Raw genomic sequence first — 25,638 nt, 5'->3', positions numbered from 1 at the left:
CCCCAGGGCTAGGGGATTGGAATGATGTGATCTTTAAGGTCCCTTCCAACCCAAACCATCCTGTGATTCTCTGTTTCAATGAAAGTGCAAGTACAGATTTTGGCATACTTTAAAATATATCACTGCTCTCCCAATTTAATGAAGTCATCCAAAAAATTGTTCCCAGAGGATGCAGACATAGTAAGAAACATTAGTGACAGATTTCTATAAAGCTATCAAATGGGGGTTCAAACTTGCAGTATTCAGGGACCTCATGATGTCTTCTTGAATTACCCTGTTATCAACAAAGGCAGCCTCAAATATCCTAGGTTTTATTAGACCCTTGTTGAAGAGCATATTTCACTTTCTCTAGCTGAGCTCCTGATATTGTGGCCTTAAAGTCCTAATTTTACCCCAAACAGCTTCTTCCAGACAGTGCCTCTAAAGTGCAATGAATGATATATAATAGAAAAGTGTCTGATATCAGCCAGGGAGGACTGGAACCAGAGCCTGGGGAAAAAAAACAAAACCAAACAACAAAAAAAAACCCCAAAAAACCAGAAAAGCCAGAAGAATCTGGTAGTCTTATTAATGAATGATGCCTGGAGGCATTCTTCCTCCAGGGCTCTAAATCACAAACCTACCCCCTGACGAGGCCAAAACAAGTCAGCTTGTGAACTTTTATCAATATAGACTAAGTTTTCATCTTGATCCTAATTTTGGAATAGAGCTCTGTAAGTTACTGTAAGAAAATATGCTTTTTCAGTAATGCATTTCTCTGTAATTGGCAGGTGTATGTGATAATGTGCTAATGCCTCAGGTACCATGATACATCAACTCAAGATTTGGTCATATGACAACGGTGACAAATTGAAACAGGGAGTTTCTAACTTGATATAATGAAAGTGTTTTCACCACAGGAACATGGGAACTAGGTGCTAAGAGAGGCTGTTGAATTTCTGTCCTTGGAGTATTTTCACATCCTTACCTAGACAAAGGCCTGGGCTACCTGGTCTAAAATCAATGCTGACACTGCAGGAGGCTGCACTAGTGACCTCAGTTGCTTTCATTGCAAGAACTGAAGAAAATCAATGAAATGAGATCTGGGTTCAAAACAAATCAAAGAAGGAGATTCTTCATACACAGCTCAGGTAAGACGAGCATTAGGAGCACTTTGCTATTGCTGGATGATAGAAGTTATGTGGGCTCTAGTCTGGTTCACAGAAAAGATCCATTAGGAGTTAGTTATGGAAACAACTCGTTGAGCAAGAGCTTTCTTCCAAAAAACAAGAGCTTTTCTTTCCTTGAGCAAGAAGCTCACAGCCTCTGCAGGCAAGCACTGGATGTTGGTACTAGAGTTGAGGAAAGAAGCTGGGGAGTTGCCTATGACCGTCTTGCTCCTGCGTTCTTTCTTGGCACCTGCTCCTGTTGGGACATGAGACAGAATATTAGGCTAAACAGACATTTAGTTTGACCCAGTACAGATACTTTTAGGACCTGAAATCCAAACCACAATAATGTTTATTCAATGAAGTTACTATTAATTTGAAGTGGATAAGCCTATTTTGTCGCAGTGGTCGAATGGCCAAAGCCTGGTGGAGTTACAAGCTAAATGCAATGAATTGGTCTAAATCTCTTCTGCACAGACCTAAACATGCAATGACACGACATAACTTGTTTGATTGACTTTGGAATTGCACTAGAACTGACCTTACTGCAAGTTCTGTGGTAACTCACACCTAACCAGAGTGACTCAGAATTGTTAGGGCTTCTGTGGTGGGTTGATGCTGGCTGGACATCAGGTGCCCACCAAAGCCATTCTGTGATTCCCTCTCCTCAAATGGCCAGGGGAGAGAAACTATAATGAAAGGGTCGAGGTAAGGGCAGGGAGGGATCCCTGATCACTTACTGTCACAGGCAAAAAAGACTCAACTTGGGGAAATTAATTTAATTTATTACCAGTCAAATCAGAATAGTATATTGAGAAATAAAATCAAATCCTAAAAACACTTTTCCCTACCCCCATTCTTCCAATTTTATTCCTGATTCTCTACCTCCTCCCTCTCAGTAGCACAGAGGGATGGGGAAGGGGGGGGCTTTGGTCAGTTCATCCCATTGCCTCTGCCACTCCTCCTCCTCAGGGGGAGGACTCCTCATACTGCTCCAGAGTGGGGTCCCTCCCCTCCCTCCCTCCCAGAAGACAGTTCTCCATCAACTTCTCCAACTAAGTCCCTTCCCATGGGCTGCAGCTGTGCATGTGCCACTCCATTGCGGGTCCCTTCCATGGGGAGTGGTCCTTTCTTCAGGAACAGGCTGCTCCAGCGTGGGTCACCCCCAGGGTCACAACTCCTGCCAGCAATCCTGTTCCACCATGGGCTCCCCTCTCCCTGGGTTTGCAGGACCCAGCATGGGGTCACAGTCTCTCCTCAGGCATCCACTTGCTCTGGAGTGGAGTCCTCCACAGGTTGCAGGTGGATCTCTGCATCCCCGTGGTCCTCCACGGGCTGCAGGGGCACAACTGCCTCACCATGGGCTGCACCATGAGCTGCAGGGGAATCTCAGCTCCAGTGCCTAGAACACTTCCTGCACCTCCTCCACTGACCTTGCTGTCTGCAGAGCTGTTCCTCTCACATATTCTCACTCATTCTCTGGCCCAAATTCCTCCTTCATGCTAACATTTTTCCCTTTTAAAATCCCTTATCCAATACACTGGCCAGCATTGAGTCCATCCTGGAGCTTGGATGGCATTGCCTCTGTCAAATGTAAGGGAAGCTTCTGGCAGCTTCTGACAGACGCCACTCCTGCAGCTCTCCCTCTTACAAAACTTTGCCATGGAAACCCAACAAGGTTTAAAAACAAAAAAAGGCAGCACAGAAGTTTTAGTATTAGAAGTTTCAATCAAAATTCTGACTTAGGGTAAAGGGCTACAAGATACTCTGTCCTGCTTTATAACTGTGGATAAACTAAAATTCTGTGGATTGCTGGAAGATGAGAATATCAGTTAGTCTGCTCTGTGTGCCACAGTAATGACCATTCTTGGTTGCTAGATGACACCATGTTAGTACAGTGTATATATAGATATATGGTATATATAGTGTATATATACAGTATACTATACTATCTTTTCCAACAGTGGTCAAAAAGGGAAGTCTTCACAAAGATATCCTGGTGCACCAGACCGGCACTGTTGTCTGAAACTGGTGTGAAATAGAGCAAAGCCCTCCCTCTCCTGACTTTTGCTGCTTTTCTTGCCTCCTGCTTTCTTCTGATGATTTATATTGGTTATTTAGAAGAAAAAGCAAACGTTATCGTTTTCCCTGTACTGCAGCACTCTCTTCTCTTACACTCTCCTACTGCATGCTGGCGTTCTCCCTCTCCCACACAGCCGTGTCCTCAGCTGGTCTCCTGTTTTTCTTCACTAACCTGTCCCCAGTCAGACTCACCCACCCTTTCCCACCCCTCTTTGCAGCCTGTCTTTCCCTTTAACACTCTCCTTCTACGCCCAAGCTTGCAAATGTCCCATTTCCTGCCTTTCTGATCCTTCTCTCTTCCCCCGTCTCAGAACAGTAAGAACCCCACAGAGCCACGCTTGGCTCCGCCACTGCTGCCCTCATTGAAAGAGGCATTTCTGCTCTCTGGACCGCCCCCCCTTTGGCTTTGTCAATCCTCCTCTCCGACTGCAACTACTACTACGGCCAAGCCAAGGCACTGGCTGGGACTCCCCACCTGGCACCCACCCTCGCCCTGCTGGCTGGCGCTAGGAATTGAGTAAGAAACCTACGGGCTCTGCTGTACGGCAGACCACTCCTTGCTTGTCCCATCCACTATGTCCATAAACCACATTCTGAGTGACTGGAGCACTTAACTGTAGCTGGGGCATCCCCGCACACCACACCACCACCAGTAAGGGTCTTGGTCTGACTGGGGGCCAGCCCAGCCTCACTGAAATGCACCCAGCGAGCTCCCTCACGTTACACTCCTGCCTTTTCTAGGTCACGGACGAAGACAGGGGCTGGCATAGGTCCCTCCCGATGCCGGTGACAGCTCTGCTTTGTCAGCCGGCTGCTGCCTCTCTGCGATGTTTTAACTTTGGTGCCCCCGTACCCTGTGCCCGAGGTTCAAAGTCCCCGCGGCCTGTCTGTCCCTCCTCACCTGGCGCCGCTGGCGAGCGCGGCCCCGGGGCACGGCGGCAGCCAGGTGCGCTCACACCTGTACGTTCCCCGCTCCGGGCGCGGCTCCCAGGGCTCCCGGAGCGGAGCACGAGACAATCCCGGTGCCTCCCCCGGGCGGAGAGCGCCTGCGGGGATGTGCGGCACCCTCCCGCAAGTGGCCGCTGACCGCGGGGGCGGCCGCGGGAGCCGATGCGCCGCGCCGGGGCCGGCAGCCCACGCGGGGCCGGGGGGCGGGCACGGAGCAGCGGCGGACAAAGCCGGGCGGCAGCACCGCGGGCTCCCGCCGCCGCCGCGCCCGCGGCCTCCCGAGGGGCGGGAGGTGCGGCCCCCCGGCCGCGCCGCGGTGGCGCTGCCGAGCAGAGCCGGGCGCTGGGCGCCGAGCGCCGGCCGCTCTCCCGCCCGCACCCCCGCCCCGGCCGGCTGCGCGCACGGCGAACATGGCGGCGGCGGTGGGGCGGGACACTCTACCTGAGCACTGGTCCTACGGTGTCTGCAGGGACGGGCGCGTCTTTTTCATCGAGTAAGGGGGCGCCACGGGAGGGGCGCGGGGGGCGGCGCGGCCCCGTTCCCGCCCGCCGCCGCCCTCACTAACAGGTGCATGTTTTCCGCTTCTCCCTCGCAGCGACCTGACCCGCACCACCACTTGGCTGCATCCGCGCACCGGCGAGCCCGTCAACTCCGGCCACATGATCCGCTCAGGTGGGTGCCCGCGGCCGGCGGCGCGGCGCCCCCTCCTTGCCCCCCGCCCTGGCCGGGAGGCTCCGCGGGCGAAGTTCTCACCCCTCCTTCCCGCTCTCTCTCTTTCTCTCTCTCTCTTTCTTTCCCCGTCCCCCGTGCCTTGCAGACCTGCCCCGCGGATGGGAGGAGGGGTTCTCGGAGGAGGGCGCCAGCTACTTCATCGAGTGAGTACCGGCTCCCGGCCCCGCGCCGACCGCCCAGGGCCGGGGGGCGCTGGCGGCTCGGCCCCGGCTCAGCCCGGCCGCCCCCGCACCGGGCCCGCACGTCCGCCGGGTTCATTAACGATCCACGCCAGCGAAAGCGGCACCGGCGTGCGCCATGCCAGCAGGAAAGTTGGCTCCAGGCGCTGCGGTATGTGGGATCCCCCCAGCCGCGCTCTGGCGGTGGTCAGCAACAGGTTTCCTTGGAGGCGGCACTTCAGTTTTCCCTGTTTGTTTGGGGTTTTTTTGGCTTGTGTTTGTTTGTGAGCTGGCTGCTCCACTCCTCCCCGCTATTTACAGTGAGGTTTGCGGCAGGTGGAACGTTGCCTTGCTGAGCGCCGGCCGAGGTGGAAGGTGGTTTTATTTTAAATGGCTCGTGGCTCTGGACGCAGCCCCGGGAAGTTTTGCAAGTGAAAGGCTTCCAGAGTCTCTTCCCAGAGACGGGGCTGAACGGATGAAGTTGCCTTGCCAGGGCTGGTGGTGGCTGTCGGGATCTTTCAGTGCGTTTCTTTTTCAGAGAGCAGTTACAAGCAGGGATGTGCTGCTTACTGAGGTGCTTTGACTCTATGATATGCAAGTGTGTAGCGGTAAAGTCGGATAACTAAGACAACTTATTTCAAACATTGCAGATGCAAGGCTTTTACAAAGACAAACACCGATGTAAAAGTAGAGATTTAATCAAATAAGTCTGGTACATCTTGGATATAGAGTTACGTGTCACGTGTGATGTCTTTGCGTTTTCCTTTGGAAATCTGAATGTCTGACGAAGTTAATGGAACCAACAGAAAAAGACTGGAAAATTCTCATACTATCTCATTGCTTTAATGCAGGACTGGGATGGCTAACCCCGGTTGTTAAGTACAGCCCCAGTAACTGCTGACAGCTGTGTCACAATTGTCCAGTATTGAAATGCCTCCAGATCATACCCCAAAATCTTTGAGTAGCTTGAAAAAAAGGTTTTAGAAAGTATCAGAGTTTCAAACCATACTGGACTGAGTCAAGGAGCAGTTGACTGAAGGTATAACAAATGCCTCACGTTTAGAGGATGTTTGTTAAATAAAATTCTAGATGATCCTAAAATGTCCTTTTTTCACCTACAGAGGAGAAAAAAGGCCTTCAATCTTCATTAGTCCGAGCCAGAGAATTCCTTACAGTGCTAGGCTGGGTAGTTAGTTTAGCCCTTGACTCTTGAACAGGAGGTAGTAGCAAAGCATTGTAGCACAGCTCAGTAACACTTCAAGCTGCCACCCTTTATCTGTGGCCTGTTCGTTGAAAGGAAGGAATAGAAGTTCTGCTGGTTGCACAGGCCAGAGATGGAACTCTAAAATGTCCAGTCTGTAAATGTGCTGTAAAGAGATCCTTTACTTGGGTAAATAAACTTCTAGGTATAGGAATACATCTACTTGTTTCTCTGTCCTTTCCAGAAACTTACTATTGCAATTTTAGAACAGCTCAAATTCCTCTTCCCAACTGCTCTGTTTGGAAGACCGTCTTTTGTCTTGTTTGTCAGGCAGTTACAAAACTTTTAATTTCTGATCCATTGAATTAGAGTTGTGTGCAGTGCATTTGCATAACTTGTGCTAATAGTGTTCTTTACCTTGGGCTGGGACTGCTGCAGGAAATGAAATAAGGAATGGAATATGTATTTTACTGAGCAATTTAATAAACTCAATAATCTTTAGCCAAGCAAAGTTTTGTGAGGAGACAAAGCAATGTTTTAACATAAGTCTCTTCAGTTGAACTGCTTCAGATCAAAGATCCTCCTGATATGGGGTACAATATTTAACTCTCCAGCAGTGATACTCCCCCCAGCACTGCTCTGACCTCTCTAATTTCAGCTCAAAGGCTTCCTGAGCTGAGTGGAATTTCTCATTTTTTCTTCCATGGACATACTGAGCTGTTGTTGTGCTCATGTAAACATCACTGTCCTTAGACGATGATTTCCGTACCTCACTGCTCTATTCATTCTTCCTGTGCTGCTTCCACGTGATGAGTTCTCAGCTTACAGAAAAGGTTACTTGTCCCTAAACGCATGATTTCACATGTTGTACTATTAAATTCCATTTTCTGACATTCCAGCTCTCAAAACCTGTGAGCTCTCCTGGATAACTACCCAGTCCTCTTTGTACTGGTGACAGTTCCAGTCGTCTACAGAAATTTCACAAGCACATTGTTACTTCTTGGCTGCTAATTTATTGAAAGGTGTCAGGAGGAACATTCCAAATAACCCCTGCACCTTGTGATAATGTCCCCAATTAATACAGCCTCTTGTAGTTTTACCACATTGGACACTTAATGGATCTTGTAAGTCTTATTATTCCTCTAATGAAATTAAAGGTATTACTAAGTATTACTGCTGTTTCAAGTAACTTTAGTCAAACATTTTATTTAAATATATACAGGCTAACTCTACTTACCTGATTTCTGGTACAGAGATAATGAAGGTATTAGATAAAAGGTTGGATGTGAGCTGTCTTTTATGTAAAAAAAAACTTATGTCCATTTACTTCCATGCCTTTATTGCTTCTTTCAATACTGTGGACAAGCTTGAAACATCATGTAGTAAAACAAAGGTTTGAAACATCATAAAGTAAAACAAAGTTTTATAACCTGGTCAAGCTTCATATCAAAACCAGGTAAGTTTTTCTCCCTTTTCCACCTAACAGCTGTTTGAAAATTTCTCTTGGATCAAAGCTTTCCAAATTAATATGCTGTGTTTTAGAATGTTTTTTGCTGTTCTGTAGTTGGGCAGCTGTTGTAGTTGGAGGGGTACTGTTTTCCCCTTGGTTATTTACTTGAGATGCTTGTCTGAAATGACATTCCCTCTTAGCCTTGTTTTGCTCAACTAAGCAAGCTGAGTTCTTTGTGCAGCCCTTTAAAAAGGGCTCTCCATCTGTTTGATTATCCTGTAGTTCTTTTCTGCACCTCTTGCAATATGAAGTCATCTTTGTTGCATGTGAGTGAACAGAATCCTCTGCTGGAGTGAGCTTTTGTGAGGCTCTCAAACAACAAAAGTGCTTTCTTGGCTCTAGAAATTTCTCAGTTTTCTGCATTTTAGGTTGTTTGCCTGTTTAGGGAAGATGCCCACATTGACAGCACATGTGAGTGCTGCCAATTGACAGATAACATGCAAGTCTTTCTTTACTGCTTTAAATTTTAAGAACTGTTATTTATATTAGGAAGCTACATTCCATTAGCTTCCTATTAGCACACCCACCTCTTTTTGCGAATTATTTTCTCTGTTCCAAATATTCTTCTGGTTTTCTTGATGGTGCAAACCCTGTTAGGGCAGTGCTGCCTCTTATCCTAAAATCACTAAATAAAACACTAAATAAATTATATATAAACTGATTCTTCTGGATCTCCATGTAGTAGTCTTGGAAGTATCATGGTTGTCACAGTTTTTGAGTGCTGAATACAGCTTGCAACACACTTTTCCATCTCTTATTTTATTTGTTTACTGATGATTTTCAAATACCTTGTGTTTGTGGGGCAAGTGCTTTATGGGAGAGTCACTGCAGAAAGGTTGTTGCTAAGCATATGTGGAACTGAATGAAGACTGGACAGCGCTGGCTTTGGTTTGTTTCTGGTGGTTGGGTTGCTGATGTGAAATGTTAATTGTGGTTGGCAAACTCTTTGTGGGGAAGGAGATGGGACATGCAGCGAAGGTTGTGATGATGGTAAAGCAGTTCATGTATGCATTGTACTGCAGGTTTTTCTTTCCATTTGCTTCTCTTTTTTTGATTGTCCAAAAGACTTGGGGAAGTTGAAAAGCTTGGAAAGTGTGGAATGCTTTTTTATTACATTCTTACAGCTTTCAAATATTGAGGTGGCTGTTGGTGTGGAAGGATCTGTTCTTGCAGTGTTAGATGCCTAACTGGCTTGTATTTAAATATCTTAAAAAATGGGTACTGCTGCTACAGAGGTTCTTTTTGAAAGCTGCAATGGTATTGCGCATCTGAAAGGTAATCATGCATTCAAATTATAGCCTAGAATTAGGAACAAAAAGTAGAAATTAACACTTAAATATCTGAAGTTAACCTCTTATTTGTTTCTGAATTCAGTTTCTAGTTCAACTTGGCTTTTTCTTTGGGTAACAAAGTGGATGTGCAAGAAACAAACCCATGAAATTGGCATAGAATTAGTCAGTAACTGTTTGCAACTGTTATTCTTTAATTCTTATATTTAGCCTGTACTGTGTGTAGGAAATATGCATGGTATGTGTTTCAAGTGTTTGGAAATAGCAAAAGAGCAAAGTATGCTAAACAAAAGTCTGCCTTTTTAACTTTGATTCGCTGTGCCAAGTGTGTACATTCAGGTACACACTGAAAACCATACAGGAGCTCAGATTCACCCACAGTGGGCTACAGATGATACCCACTTAATGATTATTTAATCACAGAAGCCCAAAGGGGAGGAGACCATCTGGATTATTGAGTCCAGTCCTTTTGATTATCTGGGAAGATTGTTTTATAATCTCATTAATAAATTTAATCAACAGGTTTCTTCTGCCCTGCAGAAATTCCTGTCTTCCCCACTCCTAGTAGGATGTTGAAAACTGTATCTTTTTTTGGTGGCTGTTTAGATGGGCTAAAACACTATTTACTGTATGTGTTCATTGATCTGCTGTAAACAAATTAGAATTTCTTACTCTCTTCTCCATGATGGATATTGCTGTAAAGATACTATTGCTGAAGTAAGAGGTAGTGGAGCACTTAGCTACTGTAAGGAATGGTGATGACCCTCATAATGAGGTCTTCTGTGTAGATGATGTCCTTTGTGGTTCTTGACCCTGTGCTTAAATAAAAGGTAATGTATAAGTAAGTGTATGAACTGACATGAAACCCACCGTGAGGAGCTGGCCCATGATCCACTTCACTGCATTGCTGCTGTGCATGGCCAGTTTGAGTTGGGGAGAGTTCCTGGAGGGGAATAAAAATTTCTTAGCTGGAGCCACATGAGAACTTCACCAAAAGTGGTATGTTCACACCATCTCTAGAAAACGTGAGGATAGTCTCTGGTGAAATGAATGGGTTTTGTGTGCTATAGCGTGTCATGGGGTAACTTTTAGAGAAAGGAGACTGGAGTTCCACAGCAAGGGGAACAGAATCCCATCAAGGGATGGAAGACCCAGTTTGGATATGTGGATTCTGCAGCAATGTGGATTCTGGCCACCAGTGATAGCCTACAGTCAGGAGTTGCCCTTGAGGGAGACTAGACTTCGCTGAGGTAATTTGTACGGGTGGAAAAGTGGGTGTGGAATTAAGAAGTGGAAGAAAAATGCCAGAAGTGGCAGTTGTGTTGAGAGGCTCGGCTCGGGAAGCTGCGGTCCCATCCCGCAGTTCTGCGGGAGCGATCCATGGTCTTGAGCGGCCTCTGCTGGCTCTTGGCAGCAGGAGGAAAGCTGCCAGGCTGGGTGAAACCCTCTTGGTTCTTCCTCTTCTCATTTTAAATTTTCTTGGAAGCAACGATTCCATTTGAGCCATGGAAAGCAGAGCTATATACAGTAGAAGGAAATCTCACTGCTTGTAGGAGTTTCTGTGCATGTCTCTTCCTTGTCCTTTGTTCTCCTGCTTTGGGTTTGGTCAGACAGCCTGTTTAATACGTTTTGTTGTCCTGGATCGTGAGCAGAATTGAGTAGGGAATATTGGATCTGCTGGTTGGATACAGTAGCTGTGTTTCGTTCCAGCTGGGAAAACAATTAAGTGGCCTTTTTGATGAGATCACTCATTAATGAGTGCAGTAAATGCTGATGGATTTGTGCTGGGGCAGGGATGGCTGACAATTGCAGAGAGCAAAGGAGGTGCTTTGTAGTTCAGCTCCCAGAAAGTGGGAAAAGGGTTGTTCATGGTGCCTGGATTTCAGAGTGCCCTCTGGAAGATCAGGCTTGGAACTGTGCATAAGGCAAATGCCACGTGTGATTTGGTTCAGCAAGGTGTGTGAATGAAGAGGCATCTTGTGTACATTACTTAGGGGAGGGAGGAGTGCATAAGGGAAGGTGCTGAAGTTTGTTTTTAAAGCAAGGCTGCACCACAGAGTACTTAGCTTGGTTCATTAATCTGTGTTTGCCTTTATTCCAAGATACACATGTGTTGGAAAACTGAATTTTGACTACCTGAAGAGGCCAGCAAGGAGTACACACACTTAGAGTGAGATGCTTCTTTAGATGTTGAATGCTTCTGGAAATCAAAGTTTTCTCAGAAACAGAGCAACATTCTTTTGTTCTGGTTGGTGTTATGTGGCTTCCTTGTGTTGTAGCTCAGAAACAAAGGCATGAACAAAGCTGCCAGCCTCCACATTTTGTTTACTACACATTCCAGCTTTTTGACATTAATGTGTAAGAAAAACTTCATTCAGCCTCTCTCCTAAAGTAGTGTCCACTTCTGCATTCCTTGGATCTGTGCAGATGAATGTATGTGCCTTTTTAAAGAAGGTATATATGGCACTGAGGGTTTCAATATTTCTGAAAGTCTGTCTAAAGATTAAGAATAAATACAGTCATGCAGATGTACTGGACAGGTAGTGCTGTAGTCCTGAAAGTAGTTTTCATAACCTTGAGTTACATTTCAGACTGTTTTTACAACACTGCAATACGCCTGTCACGTCAGATGAGGAAATAGATAATTTATTCAACACTTTTAATTATATTTTATTAATTACTCATTATCTGCCAGAAAAGAATCTCGAATATTTGAGATTGCATTAATATCAAGATTCTGCTATGTATTTTTTTGAAAAAGGTTGCTTCTTCAATCAGTAGTTAACTCTAGCAATTGGACCTAGTGAAAAGGATTACCTATCTACAGGCAAATAGTGCAAGATGATGTTGTATTTTATAAATAGAAGAAACAAAAAGGTACCTTTTTCCAGGCAGGTCTGGCAATCCTGAGCAATCTTACCAAGTGCTTCAGAGAAAAGGGAAGTGTGTGCTGTGAAATACATGTGTTCTATACCCTGCATTTTCCCATCATTCCACTGGCTGCAGATGGATTATGCTAAAATGAATTTTAACCTCACTACTGATCCTATCATCTCAAATACATTTCTTTGGTACAGATGAAGTGTACTGATTCAGTATGGTAGTGCTGGATCTCTGCAAAGAACAACTTGAATAAATGTGGTGTCACATTCATTTAATATCACATCCAATTTTAGGCAGTATGACTGTAGACTAATTTGCTGCTAAATCTAATTTGTTTTGTCTTTGCATCCTAGATGTGCTTTTTAAACTTTTTTTTTTTAATGGCCTCGGTTTGGATAACGGTAAAAAATGGGGCGTTTTATTTATAGCTTAATTGTCTTTTCCTACAGCATTATTAGATTGTTTTACAAGGTCTGCTCTGTGTCCTTAGAAGCAGAACTTTTAATTTAGAAGCAGATTTGTAATTAAAGATGTTTAAATCCAAGAAGAATCTGGTTAAGCACCCAACCCTTCTCTTTTTGATTGTCTGCCACGGAGTAGTTGGCAAGAATGTCACTGACTTGTCTAGACAGGTACAAAATCTTGTTACCAATACATAGTAGGTATGTAATTTTCTGCCTGAAGTTTTGTGTTTAAACCCTTGTTTTCCTTATTGCTTATCTGTATCTTTAAAGGTTTTATCTTTTAGTTTAATAAAAAGTACAACCAAAACCACCAGAACTTTTAAAATGAAATTGGAATGCACTGCTGAAATGAAGCATTTGAGTAATACTGGATTTTATTTACAGTTCTTTGTCAAGTGAGGACTTTATTATATTTTTATTTACTTACCAGAGAAAAATATCCTGAACTAAGAGCTGACTGAAGCATTTGAAAATACACATTAATTCTGCAACATGTAGGTGATTTTTTGAGGAGCTCTGTATAGACTCTGTAAATACAAGTAAGCAGGAAAGCTGCTGTTAATTTGCTGTTTTATTTAATCTGAAAAAATGTAGTTATTGCGTTTTGCAAGCCACATATTTATTTCAAAATGTCATAGTTTCACATTCATCTTTAAAGTAGCAAAATGCTTGAACCAGCAACTTTCACTTAACTTTCATGTTTATTCTTTACTTTTTGCTGTTGCTTTTTTGTTCTTTATCTAAGGAGAAGGAAGATTTGCTTTGATTAACTTAGGAAATTGATACTAACATTAAGGAGAGCAATGAAAAGATAAATGTAGTGTTTATCTATCAAGTAGCATAAATCAGAGGCCAAAAGCTAAAGTAATTGTTTTTTTAAATGTGTATCTTTTAAAGCCAATTTTTAGACCTTTTAAATGTGTGTTCTGCATGTTCACCTCTAAGTGCTTGAGCTCAATGCCTACTTTGAATCAAAGAAAATAACTGGGCCTTATCCTAATACCTGGAATAATAGATCTGTTAGATCTTTTCCAGCAAAATCTTTAAACACATCTGGAGAAAGAACTGTTCTAATGGGTGTGATTAATTTTATGTAATTTTAACTGGCTGGTAAAGCAATCAGATTTTCTGTACTTTTGGTTGAAGATCAGGAGTTAGAACATTAGCTGTTTGCATGGTGAGATAACTGACAAAATCTAGATGTAGACCGTTGTTCCACAGAGGACATGGTAATTCAAGACCATGTGAATCTCCTGGACAAAATTTAAATTAAATTAATAAAAGTTAGTGCAAAGGTGACGAAATCCGTTTTTCTTAGATGAGTTATCAAACACTTGATATTTATTGTTACCATCTCAGAATATCAGCCCTATTTTTAAATTCTTTTACTTTTAGAGTGGAATTTGTAGACATGCAATTTTTAAAATGTAAAGTCTTTGCTTGCTTTCCAATTAAGAAAATTATATTGTCAAGTGACTTTTAAGTAGATGTTTTTATTTCCTTCCTTGGAAATCAGAAATTAATGCTGTTCTTTAAATGCTACTTTTGTGCTTTACTTTTTTAGCACAGAAATGCTTGACTGCCTAAAACTGTTTCACTTAGTGATAAGATTTATTCCTTCAAAACTGAACATTTTATTATTCCCAGTATTCAATTTTAAACAGCCTAACCACTTTCCTTTTGCTCGTCCAGTTAGCTTTGTAGTGAGGTGCAGTTTGAATGCATTAAAAAAAAAAATACAAGTCAATGACTTATTTCTCATGTGAAATCATTACATGAAATTCTTCAAATGAAGAGATTATAGGTATCGAGTTGGGCTTTGATATACTCATTTCACAGGTTATTTAGTCCTTTCAGTTGAAATGTGGAATGATAAATCTGTACTTCAGTGGAGTGTATCAGTGTAACAGATGTTTTCCAGTGTCACTGTCTGTTTTTTCTCCCCTTATTGGTAACTTGCCTAAGAAGGTGAATAGCTAATCTCTGGACCAAGAGTCTTTCTTGAGAGTTACATTTCCCTGCCTCAGGAGAATATTGAGTTGTCTAAGGAAATATTGAAACACCAGAATGGTGGAAGGGAAATTGACATTACTGAGGTCTGTCTATGACAGTGTCCTCTGGGAAAGAAGTAAAACAGCATTAATTTTTATGACTTTAGGTATGTTTCCTTAGTGTGATTGTTGGACATGAAATTCAGGTTTTGCTTCTGCATTCTCCTTGAAGGATTAAAAACCATTTCAGGTAGAAGCAGAAGTCACAGTTAACATTACTAACCCAGAGCATCTGGTGTCAAGGTTAAACACAAGTTATTAAAATACCTGATTAAGGCATTTGAACATAATACCCAGTATTTGCTGAGCAGGAGCTGCTGTACTGATGCAGAGCAGTCCTTGCTGAGAGATTTACAAGTAATACGGACTTTTGAAGTCTGGTGGTTTCTCTCTCACTGAGCAATTTCAAGTGTTGCAACAATATTGCTGGCTTTGCCAGGTGATCCAGAGAATTTCAGGAGAAATGTCTTCACATTTTACATGAGGTTTAAATTTTAAATAACCCTTATGCTGGGTGGATTTCTGCACTACAAGGAAACATCTGCTCCTTTTAGTGACTACAGTAAGGAATCATTTAGATTGGAAATGAAACTCATGGTGAAGTCCAACGATTAACCTGAAGCAGCCAAGTCCATCCTTATTCCATGCCCCAAGTGCCAATGAATTTAAATATACCCAGGAATGGTGACTCAGCTACTTCCCTGGGCAGGCTGTTCCAATGCTGGACAACCCTTTTGGTGAAGTAGTTTTTTCTAATATCTGGTCTAAATATCTCCTGGTGCAGCTTGAGGCCATTTCCTCTTGTCCTGTTGCCTTTTTCTGGGAGAAGAGGCTGACTCTCACCTGGCTACAGGCTCCTTTCAGGCAGTTGTAGAGAGCAGTAAGGTCTCCCTGAGCCTTCTTTTCTCCAGGCTAAATACCTCCAGCTCCCTCAGCTGCTTCTCACAGGACTTGTGCTCCAGACCCCTCCACCAGATGTACTGCACATGTGCTTTGAGTGGGGAAGGTGGGATCTCAGCTGTGACTTTCCCTTAGGATGGCTGCAGAGTCAGATTGCAGCTGAGCAATCTCAGTGGCAGTGCCTAAACTGATGGTTCAGTAATAATAATGATAGTAGTTAAATGCCCCAAATATTGGAAGTTTGTGAAAACACTGTTTAAACTGAGTTTGCATAAAGGAGAGAACCAAAGTTAGCAAAAGAGCAGGAAGGATGTGAAATACTTATTGAAATGTAGGTAAGTAGTAAACTGAAAGCCTTTCACTTTGGACTCTGGATGTGTTGTATGTTCAGAAATCAGAAAAGAGATTAAGCATTTTGGACAGTGAGCAATATTGGATAACTTGGATGGTTTTAAATGCAGTTTCTGCCCCCCCCCCCCCCCCCCCCCCTTTTCTGCAACATTTGCAGCATCAGCATTACCCACAAGGAAGGTCCCAGGGTTTTATTTTTCCCATTGATCAGATGCAGCAGTCAGCAGATAAACTGTTAAATGGTATTGATAAATAACATAGGCTAAAGACAGAAATCAAGGAGGAAAGTTGAAGTTCCTGTGTATGGATGATGTGACTTTTCCCTCACTAGAAAAGTAGCAGTTGGAGAGAGGGGAGCTACAGGAGTCCAGTTTTTTTCCAGCTCATCTTCCTCAATAGGTGCAGCAGAGGAATTACAATTAGCAATTTGGGGAATGCCTCTGATTGCCAGCATGCTGTTCCTGTGTCACTGTGGTGGGCAGACAGCAGGTGCTTGAGGAAACTGGTTTGTGGAAATCAGATTCCTGAAATCTTAAAAAGGAAGTAGTTTTAAATTGTGTTTTTAAGCAATGTGAGTAGTATTTGAATTATTGATGAGCAGAAGAGCCTTGTTTGTGTATGGAAACGAAAACACTTGTAAATTTCTGTTTAGACTGTTACACAGCTGTTTCCTGATTAGTTTCTATCACTTAGGATGAGGTACATTGTAAACAAGCCAGTTGCTTTTTCTTTGTGGGCAGGGGGAGTATAAAATAAAGCTTTCATTTTTATATATAGTGGGCTGCTAGTGAATAAATAATATATCTATTTTCCTTAGAAAGAAAATTATCTATTTTCTTTAGATAGAAAATTATCTATTTCCTTTAGAAAGAAAATTCCAAATTGGTTTTTCTCATGGATTTTTAAGACTTCTATGATAAGCAGAATAAGAAATTCTATAAATGCACTGGATAAACTGTGATAATTCTAAATGAACTAATGCAAATGGAATTGGTTTAAAAGTAGCATCCACCATCAACAATTCTGTTTTTCCCAGATTGTTAATGATATATTGACTTTTTGTTCCTTTTGTCTCGTTTTTCAGGAATTCCATGAATGATAATGAACATGGGGTTTTTTACGTGTTTTTGGGTCTGCATACCAGTTTTGGGTGAAGCTGAGTGAGAGAAATGTACTGGAGGTGCTGTTCTTGGTGAATTTTGGTGTCTGTAAATGATGTAGGTGAAAATACAAATTAATCATGATTATATGTTTGATTGATTGAACAGAGTTCTCAGGCATTCCATCACAAGGTTTCTTGGTTCTTCAGTAATACAGAGATTGAGAGATTGTTGACCTCTGCAAATGTATTAAAAAATTCTAGTGTGTTATTTATTTTTGTGTTTAATTTGGCTCAGCAGCTCTTCCATGCCAATTGCCTTTACATTCCATTTATTTTGGCTACTCATGTTTGCAGTGAAAATGTTAAATTGCAGTGTAAGAATTCCCTGCCAGGCAAGTGAGTAGAAATATGGAGAAGGTATGAATTGAGAGTGTTATGGTTTGGGAGGATTGCCCATATGAGGAATTAGAGTGGAGGAGCAGTGTTAGGAAAGCCCCAGTGTTCAGCTGGTTTTAAGGGAGTGTACTTCTATCTCAGCTGACTGTGGTTTTCTTTAGGCTGAGCTTTAGTTGAAAAGTTTAGGGGGCATCTGAACCTGCCATTTAGGAATGGATTATTTTAAGAAAACCCAACCTTCTGGAAGCTTTTGACTGTGAGGTAGACAAAACAATTTCTTCGTAACAATCAGAGAAATTACTTTCTGTGGGGAAGTAGTGTGTCAGGAGTTGTCAGTAGTTGAACTGCTGTCTTCATGAACAAAAATTACTCCTTGTTATGAACTGTACCCTGCTTAACCATTTAAATACTTTTGCTTGCTTGTAGGGCTTTTTTTGGTAATGTTTTGGACTGTTCTGAATTTGATATATGAAATCTTTCAGTGAGTGTTCCATGCTGCACCATGTGTTTACAGAAGTGAATGTTTGGTACTGGAGTGGAAGTACAAAACAACTTAAATTGTGTCAGCTAATACACGGGTCCCACTGGAATTTCACTTCTGAAGCAAGCTAAAATAAAATGTCTTAATAGTCTGTGATACAAATGCATTTTTTAAATCTTACAGTACTTTCTTCTTGAGTGCTTCACATAATTTTGAATAGTAAGTCATGATTTCCTTTTCTATTTTTCAAGCTGGTTTTAATCCAAAGCCATGTAAATTTGTTCTCTTATTCCTAGTGGGTCATAGATTGCAAAAAGAAAAAGTGGTTTAAGTGTGTTCCTGGTAGTTTTTCTTCACTTCTGACATACTTGTTAATTGAATTTGCTGAATGAGAGAGGGAAATATTTTCTCTGTACCTGCCCAGAAGCTAAAGCATTTAACAAAATTTTGAAAATAGTTAAGGAGTATATTAATTACTTTATCATCTTATGTTATGGGCAAATTAAATTAGATTAACAAGGATGATGTTAAAGTGCAGAGTTTCCAAAAATATGATGGGAAAGGCTTTTGTGGTATTCTGTTGAAATAATTATGTATGCATGCATTTTGAAAAGCTTCTGAGATGATTTGGCATCAAGGTCTTTAAAAAAAACCTTTACACTTCATCTGCTAGGAAAAACCAAACACACCCCTCTGGATTTCTCAATGCTGTATGAAAAAAAAAAAAAGGAAATTTTTTTCTGTGTGTAATTCCATCTAAAATAACAATTGCTTTTTTAGTGGCTTTAAGAAGGTCGCAGAGCTCTAATCTTGGAAGATTTTTGACAGTGAAGTATTCCCACTTCCTAATCAGTTTGTGTCAAAACACATTTATGTTAAAATACATTTATAATTACATAGCTAGCAGCTTCTCCCCTCCCCCTGCAAAGAGTATTCCTGAAGCTCAAGCAGGTCAAAGGCTCTAGTGGAAGCTTTTTTGCTATCTGATGATGAATAAATAAATCTTCTGAGAGGTAAGCACTTGCCATCTTCATAAAGACATGATAAATACCGTACTTACTGCATAAGGTGCTTTGAGAAAATATTTCTGTATTGGGTGTTTTGGTTTTTTTATGCTAGGGAAATCAGTTATATCTCTTTCAAAAGCTTTGTAAAATAGTAGGAGCTGTTCTGTCCTAAGTCGTTCCTGGAGCTCATGCTGTTTCAGTTAGGTCAGTCAGAAATTTGCAGTAAACTTTCAGTTTATAGATGTTTTTATGTTCATTTTCATTCATTTTGAATGTGTGAATCTTTACCATTGCTTGGGATAAAGACCCCTTTCACTAACTCAGTTTTTAAGTGGGTGGTGGTAACTCTAACTGTAAAGTTTTTAATGTTTTTTTGTTATTATTTTTAAAAGTGGTTAATCATGAGGAGAACTACTTGCTTGTCAACAGGTCTGACAACTAGAGGAAGGAGTTTGTATTTAATCTGAAATGCAGCAGGAAAGGAATGCCCTTCAAAGCTTTTTAGCCCTTAGGTTGATAACCCCCTCCCCCATCAGTATTGAAAACAGTTTCTGCAGGGTATGAAAAACAAATTTTTATTTAAATTTAAAATTTTATGTAATGTTTCTCTGCAAATAAACTTTAAAAATACTGAAAGAATAACAGGTTTTTGAGATTTTGAGTTTTGAAAGCAATTATTTGAATGCTTAGAAGAAAGGCACACCAGCCCACTCAAATGGGTTGCTGCTTAGTATATTCTTAATAATAATGTGGGTTATTTTGTATAGGCTTCTTAGATTGCCTGCTAAAGAAATTTATCTTAACTGTCACAGCTGCTTTTTAAAAGTTGCCTGATATAAGGTTATCCTGTATAATTTGCTACCTTAACTAGCAAGCAGCTGAGGGACCTACAATTGTTATATGAATTCTTGCCTTGTAGCTGATGGGGAAGTGCTCCTTGTTTCAAGAAAAGTGAAATACTTGTGACCTGTGCAATCGATACCATTTGTTGAAACATGCATACACTAAGTGATGTAAATGGCAGACTTTCCTAGCTTCAGCTGCTCAAGGATTATGAGGAGTTATTTCCTGTAGGGATTGGGAAATTGTACTCTGCCTAAATGGGTAGGCTGGTGCTCTGGAGAGGAGATTTGCTGAGTCAAGATGAGTGGGTACAGAGATAGATAATTTCCTTCCAGGGTTAGAAGACAGAGGGACTAAGCTGCAGACATCCTGGGACAGCTCTCAGGTTAGTGATCTGGGATAAATTATGGAGAGAGGAATTTTTTGTTATGACATGCCTGAGGAAGGCTTGTTGAGGAGGAAGCCTTCTACTGATTGGAGACTTAATCTTTTTCAATCATAGGTGTGGTTTAACAAGCATTCTGAGGGTAATAAGGACACTTGTGATTTATTTTTCTCTCCTTCCCCGACCTACCTCACTCATTTTGTGTGGGTCTGTACACACATACATCTATTACTTATCTGTAAGCACTGGAGGAGAACTACATACAGCTGTCTGAAAAATGGCAGTAGGTTGGGATCGTGACCAGATAAGTGGTTTGTAGGTCTTCCTATGGCTTGGCTTTACTCAGTGGCTGATAGTAAACTTGTCTGTTTAGCAAGACCAGGATGTAGAAAATAGACAAAACCGAGGATAACTCTGGAAGGAAATACTGATTTATTGTTTTCAAAAGGGATGAAAAGCTCAGTTGTATTTAAGAAGAAAAGGGCTGTTGAACTCTTCAACCTGGAAGAATGCAGCCTAATGACTTTCCATTTGACAGTCTTTACTGCAAGTGCTGGGTGAGCAAAATGTTGAGAAATAGCTCAATCCTACTGGTTTCCCTTGTTGTCGTGTTGGTTGCTAAACTCTGTCATCATCATCCTGTGGGGTTTCTGAACTGCCTGAGTAACTTTGCAGCCTGGCTGGCAGGGTTTTGTCCAGAGGAATCTGCTCTGGTGTTCACTGCCAGCCGTGTGTGTGTTTCCATGACCATTTTGTAGGTGCTGTGTCACCCGGGGGGGCCCAGACCACTCCAAATACAGTGTGTTCATCCTACTCTTCGTGGGGCAACTTCTAGCTCAGCTACATACAAACCAAGTTTTGAGAAAAAGCACACTGACTCAAAAAAGAGTTAACTCTTTTGAGTTTACATCTGTGCTCTTACAGATGAAATGACCTAGCGATTTCCCTGAGTATTAAACAGTAACTTCATTTTAAAATGCTTTAGTTTTATAACAAGTATTTAAAAAAAGTTCTTGGAAGTTCAAAACTTCGAAAAATGCCTTTGTAAAAGCCAAACACGAATGGCTTGTGTCTGAAAAGAAGTATCAGATACTCAAATAATTAAAATGTCTTGTGCTCTAAAGTTGTCTTAATATTTTAACTAAAATTTTGCGCTTGATTGAGGATTTGTAGTAGATTTCAAAATTGCTTTGTGGTGGGTTTTTTTGTTGTTTTTTTATTTGTTGCACTGAGGCAAAACACCAAGATGCTTTTTTTCGTCTCGGACATAACACTTCCAAACCTGCGTGTTCTCTCCTGCTGCGCAGTGCTCTTGATGTTGCTGCCAGCTCCATCTGAGCACTTGCAATGAGCTCACCTTAGTGACTACGACCTTGCTGTGGGCTGCTGCAGGTGAGCTGGCAGCTGAAATAAGGTATTCCTGTGCCTCCCAGCAACTGCTTCCTATTTGAGCTGGGTTTTGGGAAAAACAGAGCAGCAGCACCTCTTGCCACAGACTCTTCAGGGAAGAGCAGGATGAGGGACCCAAGCTGTTGGGGACTGTCCTCAGGAGTAAAAGGAATAATTTGGGAAGCTGCCAAAACTGCCATTGTTTGAGCAGATGCAACCAAGAGAGTGATGTGTTAAAGAATGTGCTCTTTGCTATACTGTAGGTTTGGGATGGGAGAGGCGCCTCTGCATTGCTGGGCATCAGGATTTTAGTGCTTGTGGAGGGCTGACTTCAGTTTAAAGGGTTTCTTAATAGCTGTTTTTTTGGTTTTTTTTCTTGTTTGCTTGCAAATGAGCCTCTACTTTTATGATCAATTTGGCAGGCTGAGAGCTAGAAAAGCTGCAAAAATAATACCTGTGTGAAAGATACTGCTTCCAAATAAGGGAATTGAATCTGTCACAGCCGTGTTTCTATTAACAAAAAAATGTGTACTGCGCTAGCTTTGCTCCATGAGAGAAAAATCTGTTGGTTGTAGTTGTCTATCAGTTGTTCTTTGCCCTCACAGTCAGTGGCACATCTGAGAATTAATGGTCTAAGGTGGGGGTAAGTGGGGTAGTCTTGGAAATTGTTGCCTATTGTTGAAGATGTTGAAATTGTTTTTACATGTATTTCTTAATAAAGATTTTCAAGCATCATGAAAACTCCCCTTTCAGGAATCTGCTAAAGTGACAGTGCTCTGTTCCAAGCAGAGAGCAGCTTTCCCCAGGAACTGGATTATGGTGAGATTCATAGGAGGACCAGATGTACTCATGACGTAGATTTGTGCTCAAAAAAAAATATAAAGAGCCACATAGGGAAACCGAGTTCAAGCATTCTTTCAAACTCTGAATGATACCTGCAGTGTTAGTTTACTTTATTACCTGCTTTCCTTATCTCAGTTTCAAAACAAGCCATTCTTGTCCTAAAAGCTGTTGGAGGACCCGAGGGCAGGCTGCCACAAGAGGGCATTTTTTGTGCCAACTTTGCGACTGTTAAGGAGTAAATCTACTTTTTAAATGTCTCACTTTGGATTAGTTAGTCTTGAAAAACAGTTGAAATGATGCATCTTTTCTCTAAGCTCCTTAGTTTCATAACTAAGAACAGGTTTAGAGCTTTGTTTTCCTAGATAATGTGGGATTTTGGAATGATTTCTGCAATTACATAAAGCCTGAGAGTTCAGTGGTACATTTTGAGTTTTGTGTCTGGTGAAGTTTATTTAAATGATCTGCCTAGTATTGATTACAAGGAATTAAGTTGGACATTGAAGAAAACGATGCTCAAACTGTTTTTCCTTTTAGTGCCATAACTTAAAATAGTGTGGTTCGGTTTGGGAGATTGTGATAATAGCAACAGTGTATCCTTCTGTTTATATGGAACATGAGGCCAGTAAAAACAGAGACAGTGTACTATAGACACAGCAACATACAGTACTTTGAATATTGCAAGATATCATTATGCAAACATTTTAGAGAGTTTGCATTTAATCACCAAAGATCAGCACTACTGTAGACGGCACTTTCCATTTAATTTGGTGCTGCTGGGTCTTAGCAGTGGGACGAACCACTGCTTTTTTCAGTAAGCCCTGGAAGAGCTGGGGCTGTTGCTGCCTTCTGTGCACAGGGGTGTCTGCATGGGATTGCTCCATGTTGTGCCTGGGACGTGCTGGTTCCCTGGGAGCCTGCATCCTCCGAACGGCACGGAGATGTCCTGGAGTGGTGTTCTCAAGGTGAGAGGCTGCCTTCCCTCCTTCATCCCTACTCCCAAACCTCTCCTGTATAAGGGGGCTCTATAGGGGAGCTGCAAGGAGCAGCGTGCCAGAAGAGTTTATCCAGGTTGAAATACATCTGGTTTTGAGCATTCCTCGGGAAATATGGCTGCAAGGAAGAGCATCTAAGCCAGATGGAATTGTTCTGGCAGGTTTGGGATGTTCTGCCAGCTCAACTAATCTTCAGGGGCTTTCCGATCTCAGTGAACACAAAACATGATTGTGGTAGGATTTTGTTTGTTTGTTTTTTAAAATGTGGGGATTTAAGCTTTGCAAACCATCACTCATGCTCTCGGGTTGGTGGGCCAAACTTGGGATGGAGACATTGGCAAATACTAGAATAACAGCACCGAGGGCTTGGAAAGTTGACACAAAACTTCTGTGTGCAGCAAAAATTGGCTGGATAGTTTTAATGTGATTTCTTTCGCTCCATCAAATTCACATTTAGAATAGAAAAACACCTTATTTTTTTAATAACCAACCTGTGCATTATTAAATTTAAAGATAATATCTGATCTCTGTTCATAAAAGCTGAAGTTAGGGAAAGACCATTAGCTTTATTTACTTCAGTCACTTGGTATTTTTATCTCCAAATCAAATTTGTACTGAAATTATGCCTTTAAAAGTGGTGTGCTCTGCCTCAGGAAAACAGGCAGCTGTGCTTTTGTCATTTGGTTCTGCAGCATCTCTGCATGATTATTTAGAGGATGTCTGAAGCTTTCTGAGTACTTCATGTGGAAGGGTATGTTGGTACCAGTAATTTCTAAACATCAGTTAAATAACTTGTGATAATGCTATCCACTTCTATTTGGCATGGTGCATTATGAAAAGCAGGAATTATTCTGCTGATGTAGTTTTCTATGGGGAATTTTTAAAAATTGTGCTGTATATTTTTCCTGATATTTATGTACTTTTGTATATGATGTGCCCGTTTTTGCAGCTTGCTTGCTAATAACTGGATTACTCCATTACTTGGCTTGGTTTTATTTGTTTTGGGTTTTTTTTTCTTCTTTAAAAGAAAATCTACTTTATTTGCTTTAAAAAAGAAGTTTGTTAAAATCTTGTAATGCATGTGCTTTGAAGGAGGAGGTGGCAAATGAAATGTGTGCTGACAGAAAGGATAACCTTGATATTGCATTTAAAAAACCCCAACCAGCTGGGTTTTGTAGTGCTCCTGTGTCTTTTAACAACTTCATTTTGAGGCTGTTACAGAATTTCAGTATTTTTGCCATGAGAAGGTGCATGTGGTGGTAACTCCTATTATTTACTCTTAAGGAACAGTGTTTCAGTCATTACACAATTTATTAAGACTGGGATGGCAATTAAAAACCTTTAACATATGTCTCTTTTTAAGTCTTTTTAGTGTGTTTCTGTATAGAAATGCAAAAATAACTAGTTCCAAACTGAAGGCCTATTCTTTTCACAGTGCTGAGGGTTACAATAAAAAATGTAGACAGCTGCTGGAGATTTGGGTTTATAGATGCTTTTAGAGAGATTCTGTTGAATGAATAAAGGCTAATAAAGTGTTTGCAGTCTTTGGCTAGCCCTGCTTGGATTCTTAAAGCATGCTCATATAAGAAGTGCTGGCATAATTGACACCAAGTAATTACTGTTTTGAAAGTCTTAATTGGGGCTTGGCATGGATTACTCATGGAATCCTTGTTGTTTTCCTCTATAAATTGGTGTTGAACTGCAGGGGAAACTGGTAGAAGTCCAAAGGTAGACCCCTGTGTAAGAAATGTGCTTGCCTGCAGATACATACCTGACTTGAAACCCATACATACTGCCAATAAAACACCTTTCAAAAATGTTTTTCTTATCATCTAGAGTCTGGGAAGTATGACAAGTTATGCTAGCTGTATTTAAAAACAAACATACCCTCCCTCTTCCCACACATGCACATGTGGAAATGACAGGACTTAATATTTGCATCAGCATGGAACTGAAGAACTTGTGTTCATGCACAAGTGAGATGAAAATCGTACTGGATTTGTGGAAAATAAGCATTACATGGCTTGTCAGAGGGCATGCTTTGGATGGGAAGGTTTTACAGAGATGCTGCTAATATAGTAAATATTCTAGTGGAGAGGTATCCAGCAAATCAAGGAGTAGATAGATTCCAGGCAAGTTCCAGTAAAATGTCATTGTTACTTTAAATTGTTAAATTTCTTGGATTCTACAATAAAGGGCCTGTTGTAGTGTAAAGTATTTGTAGTCAGCCTTATTCAGACACAATTGCTTCAGTTTATACATGTGATGTAAATGTCAGTTTTCAACTTGTTTATGGCTTCTGGTGCCTTCAGAATGGTTTTGGATAATAGTATCTTCACTTAAGATGATTGGTTATTGAGTAGGCTGGATATTTTTCTTAATAGTTTTCTATTTATACTCTAGAATAAAAAAATACTTGTTTGAAATATTTTAAACCATAAATGCTTTCTTTGTTTTTGAACCATTAGAACAGTGAAGGTCGT

The 25,638-nt window shown here is 41.4% G+C and overlaps 1 protein-coding gene across 5 annotated transcripts in view; it reads left to right on the top strand.

Moving 5' to 3' along the window:
• Positions 1–4,471: 4,471 nt before the first annotated feature.
• The window catches only part of PLEKHA7 (pleckstrin homology domain containing A7), a 156,084-nt gene continuing 134,917 nt past the window's right edge, over positions 4,472–25,638 (top strand). For 4 of the 5 annotated variants that reach the window (XM_058846205.1, XM_058846196.1, XM_058846211.1 and 1 more), the window contains exons 1-3: positions 4,472–4,671; positions 4,774–4,850; positions 4,996–5,053. In XM_058846205.1, coding sequence (XP_058702188.1) covers positions 4,589–4,671; positions 4,774–4,850; positions 4,996–5,053 — 218 coding nt within the window. In that variant the 5' untranslated portion in view covers positions 4,472–4,588. Of the gene's footprint in view, positions 4,672–4,773; positions 4,851–4,995; positions 5,054–25,638 lie in introns of those variants that run through there. The other variant, XM_058846232.1, reaches the window with a different exon arrangement.

The sequence above is a fragment of the Poecile atricapillus genome, chromosome 1, assembly GCF_030490865.1.
Source record: "Poecile atricapillus isolate bPoeAtr1 chromosome 1, bPoeAtr1.hap1, whole genome shotgun sequence".
Taxonomy (NCBI): domain Eukaryota; kingdom Metazoa; phylum Chordata; class Aves; order Passeriformes; family Paridae; genus Poecile; species Poecile atricapillus.
Note: the sequence above shows the minus strand (reverse complement) of the source record. Positions and strands in the feature narration are given on the sequence as shown.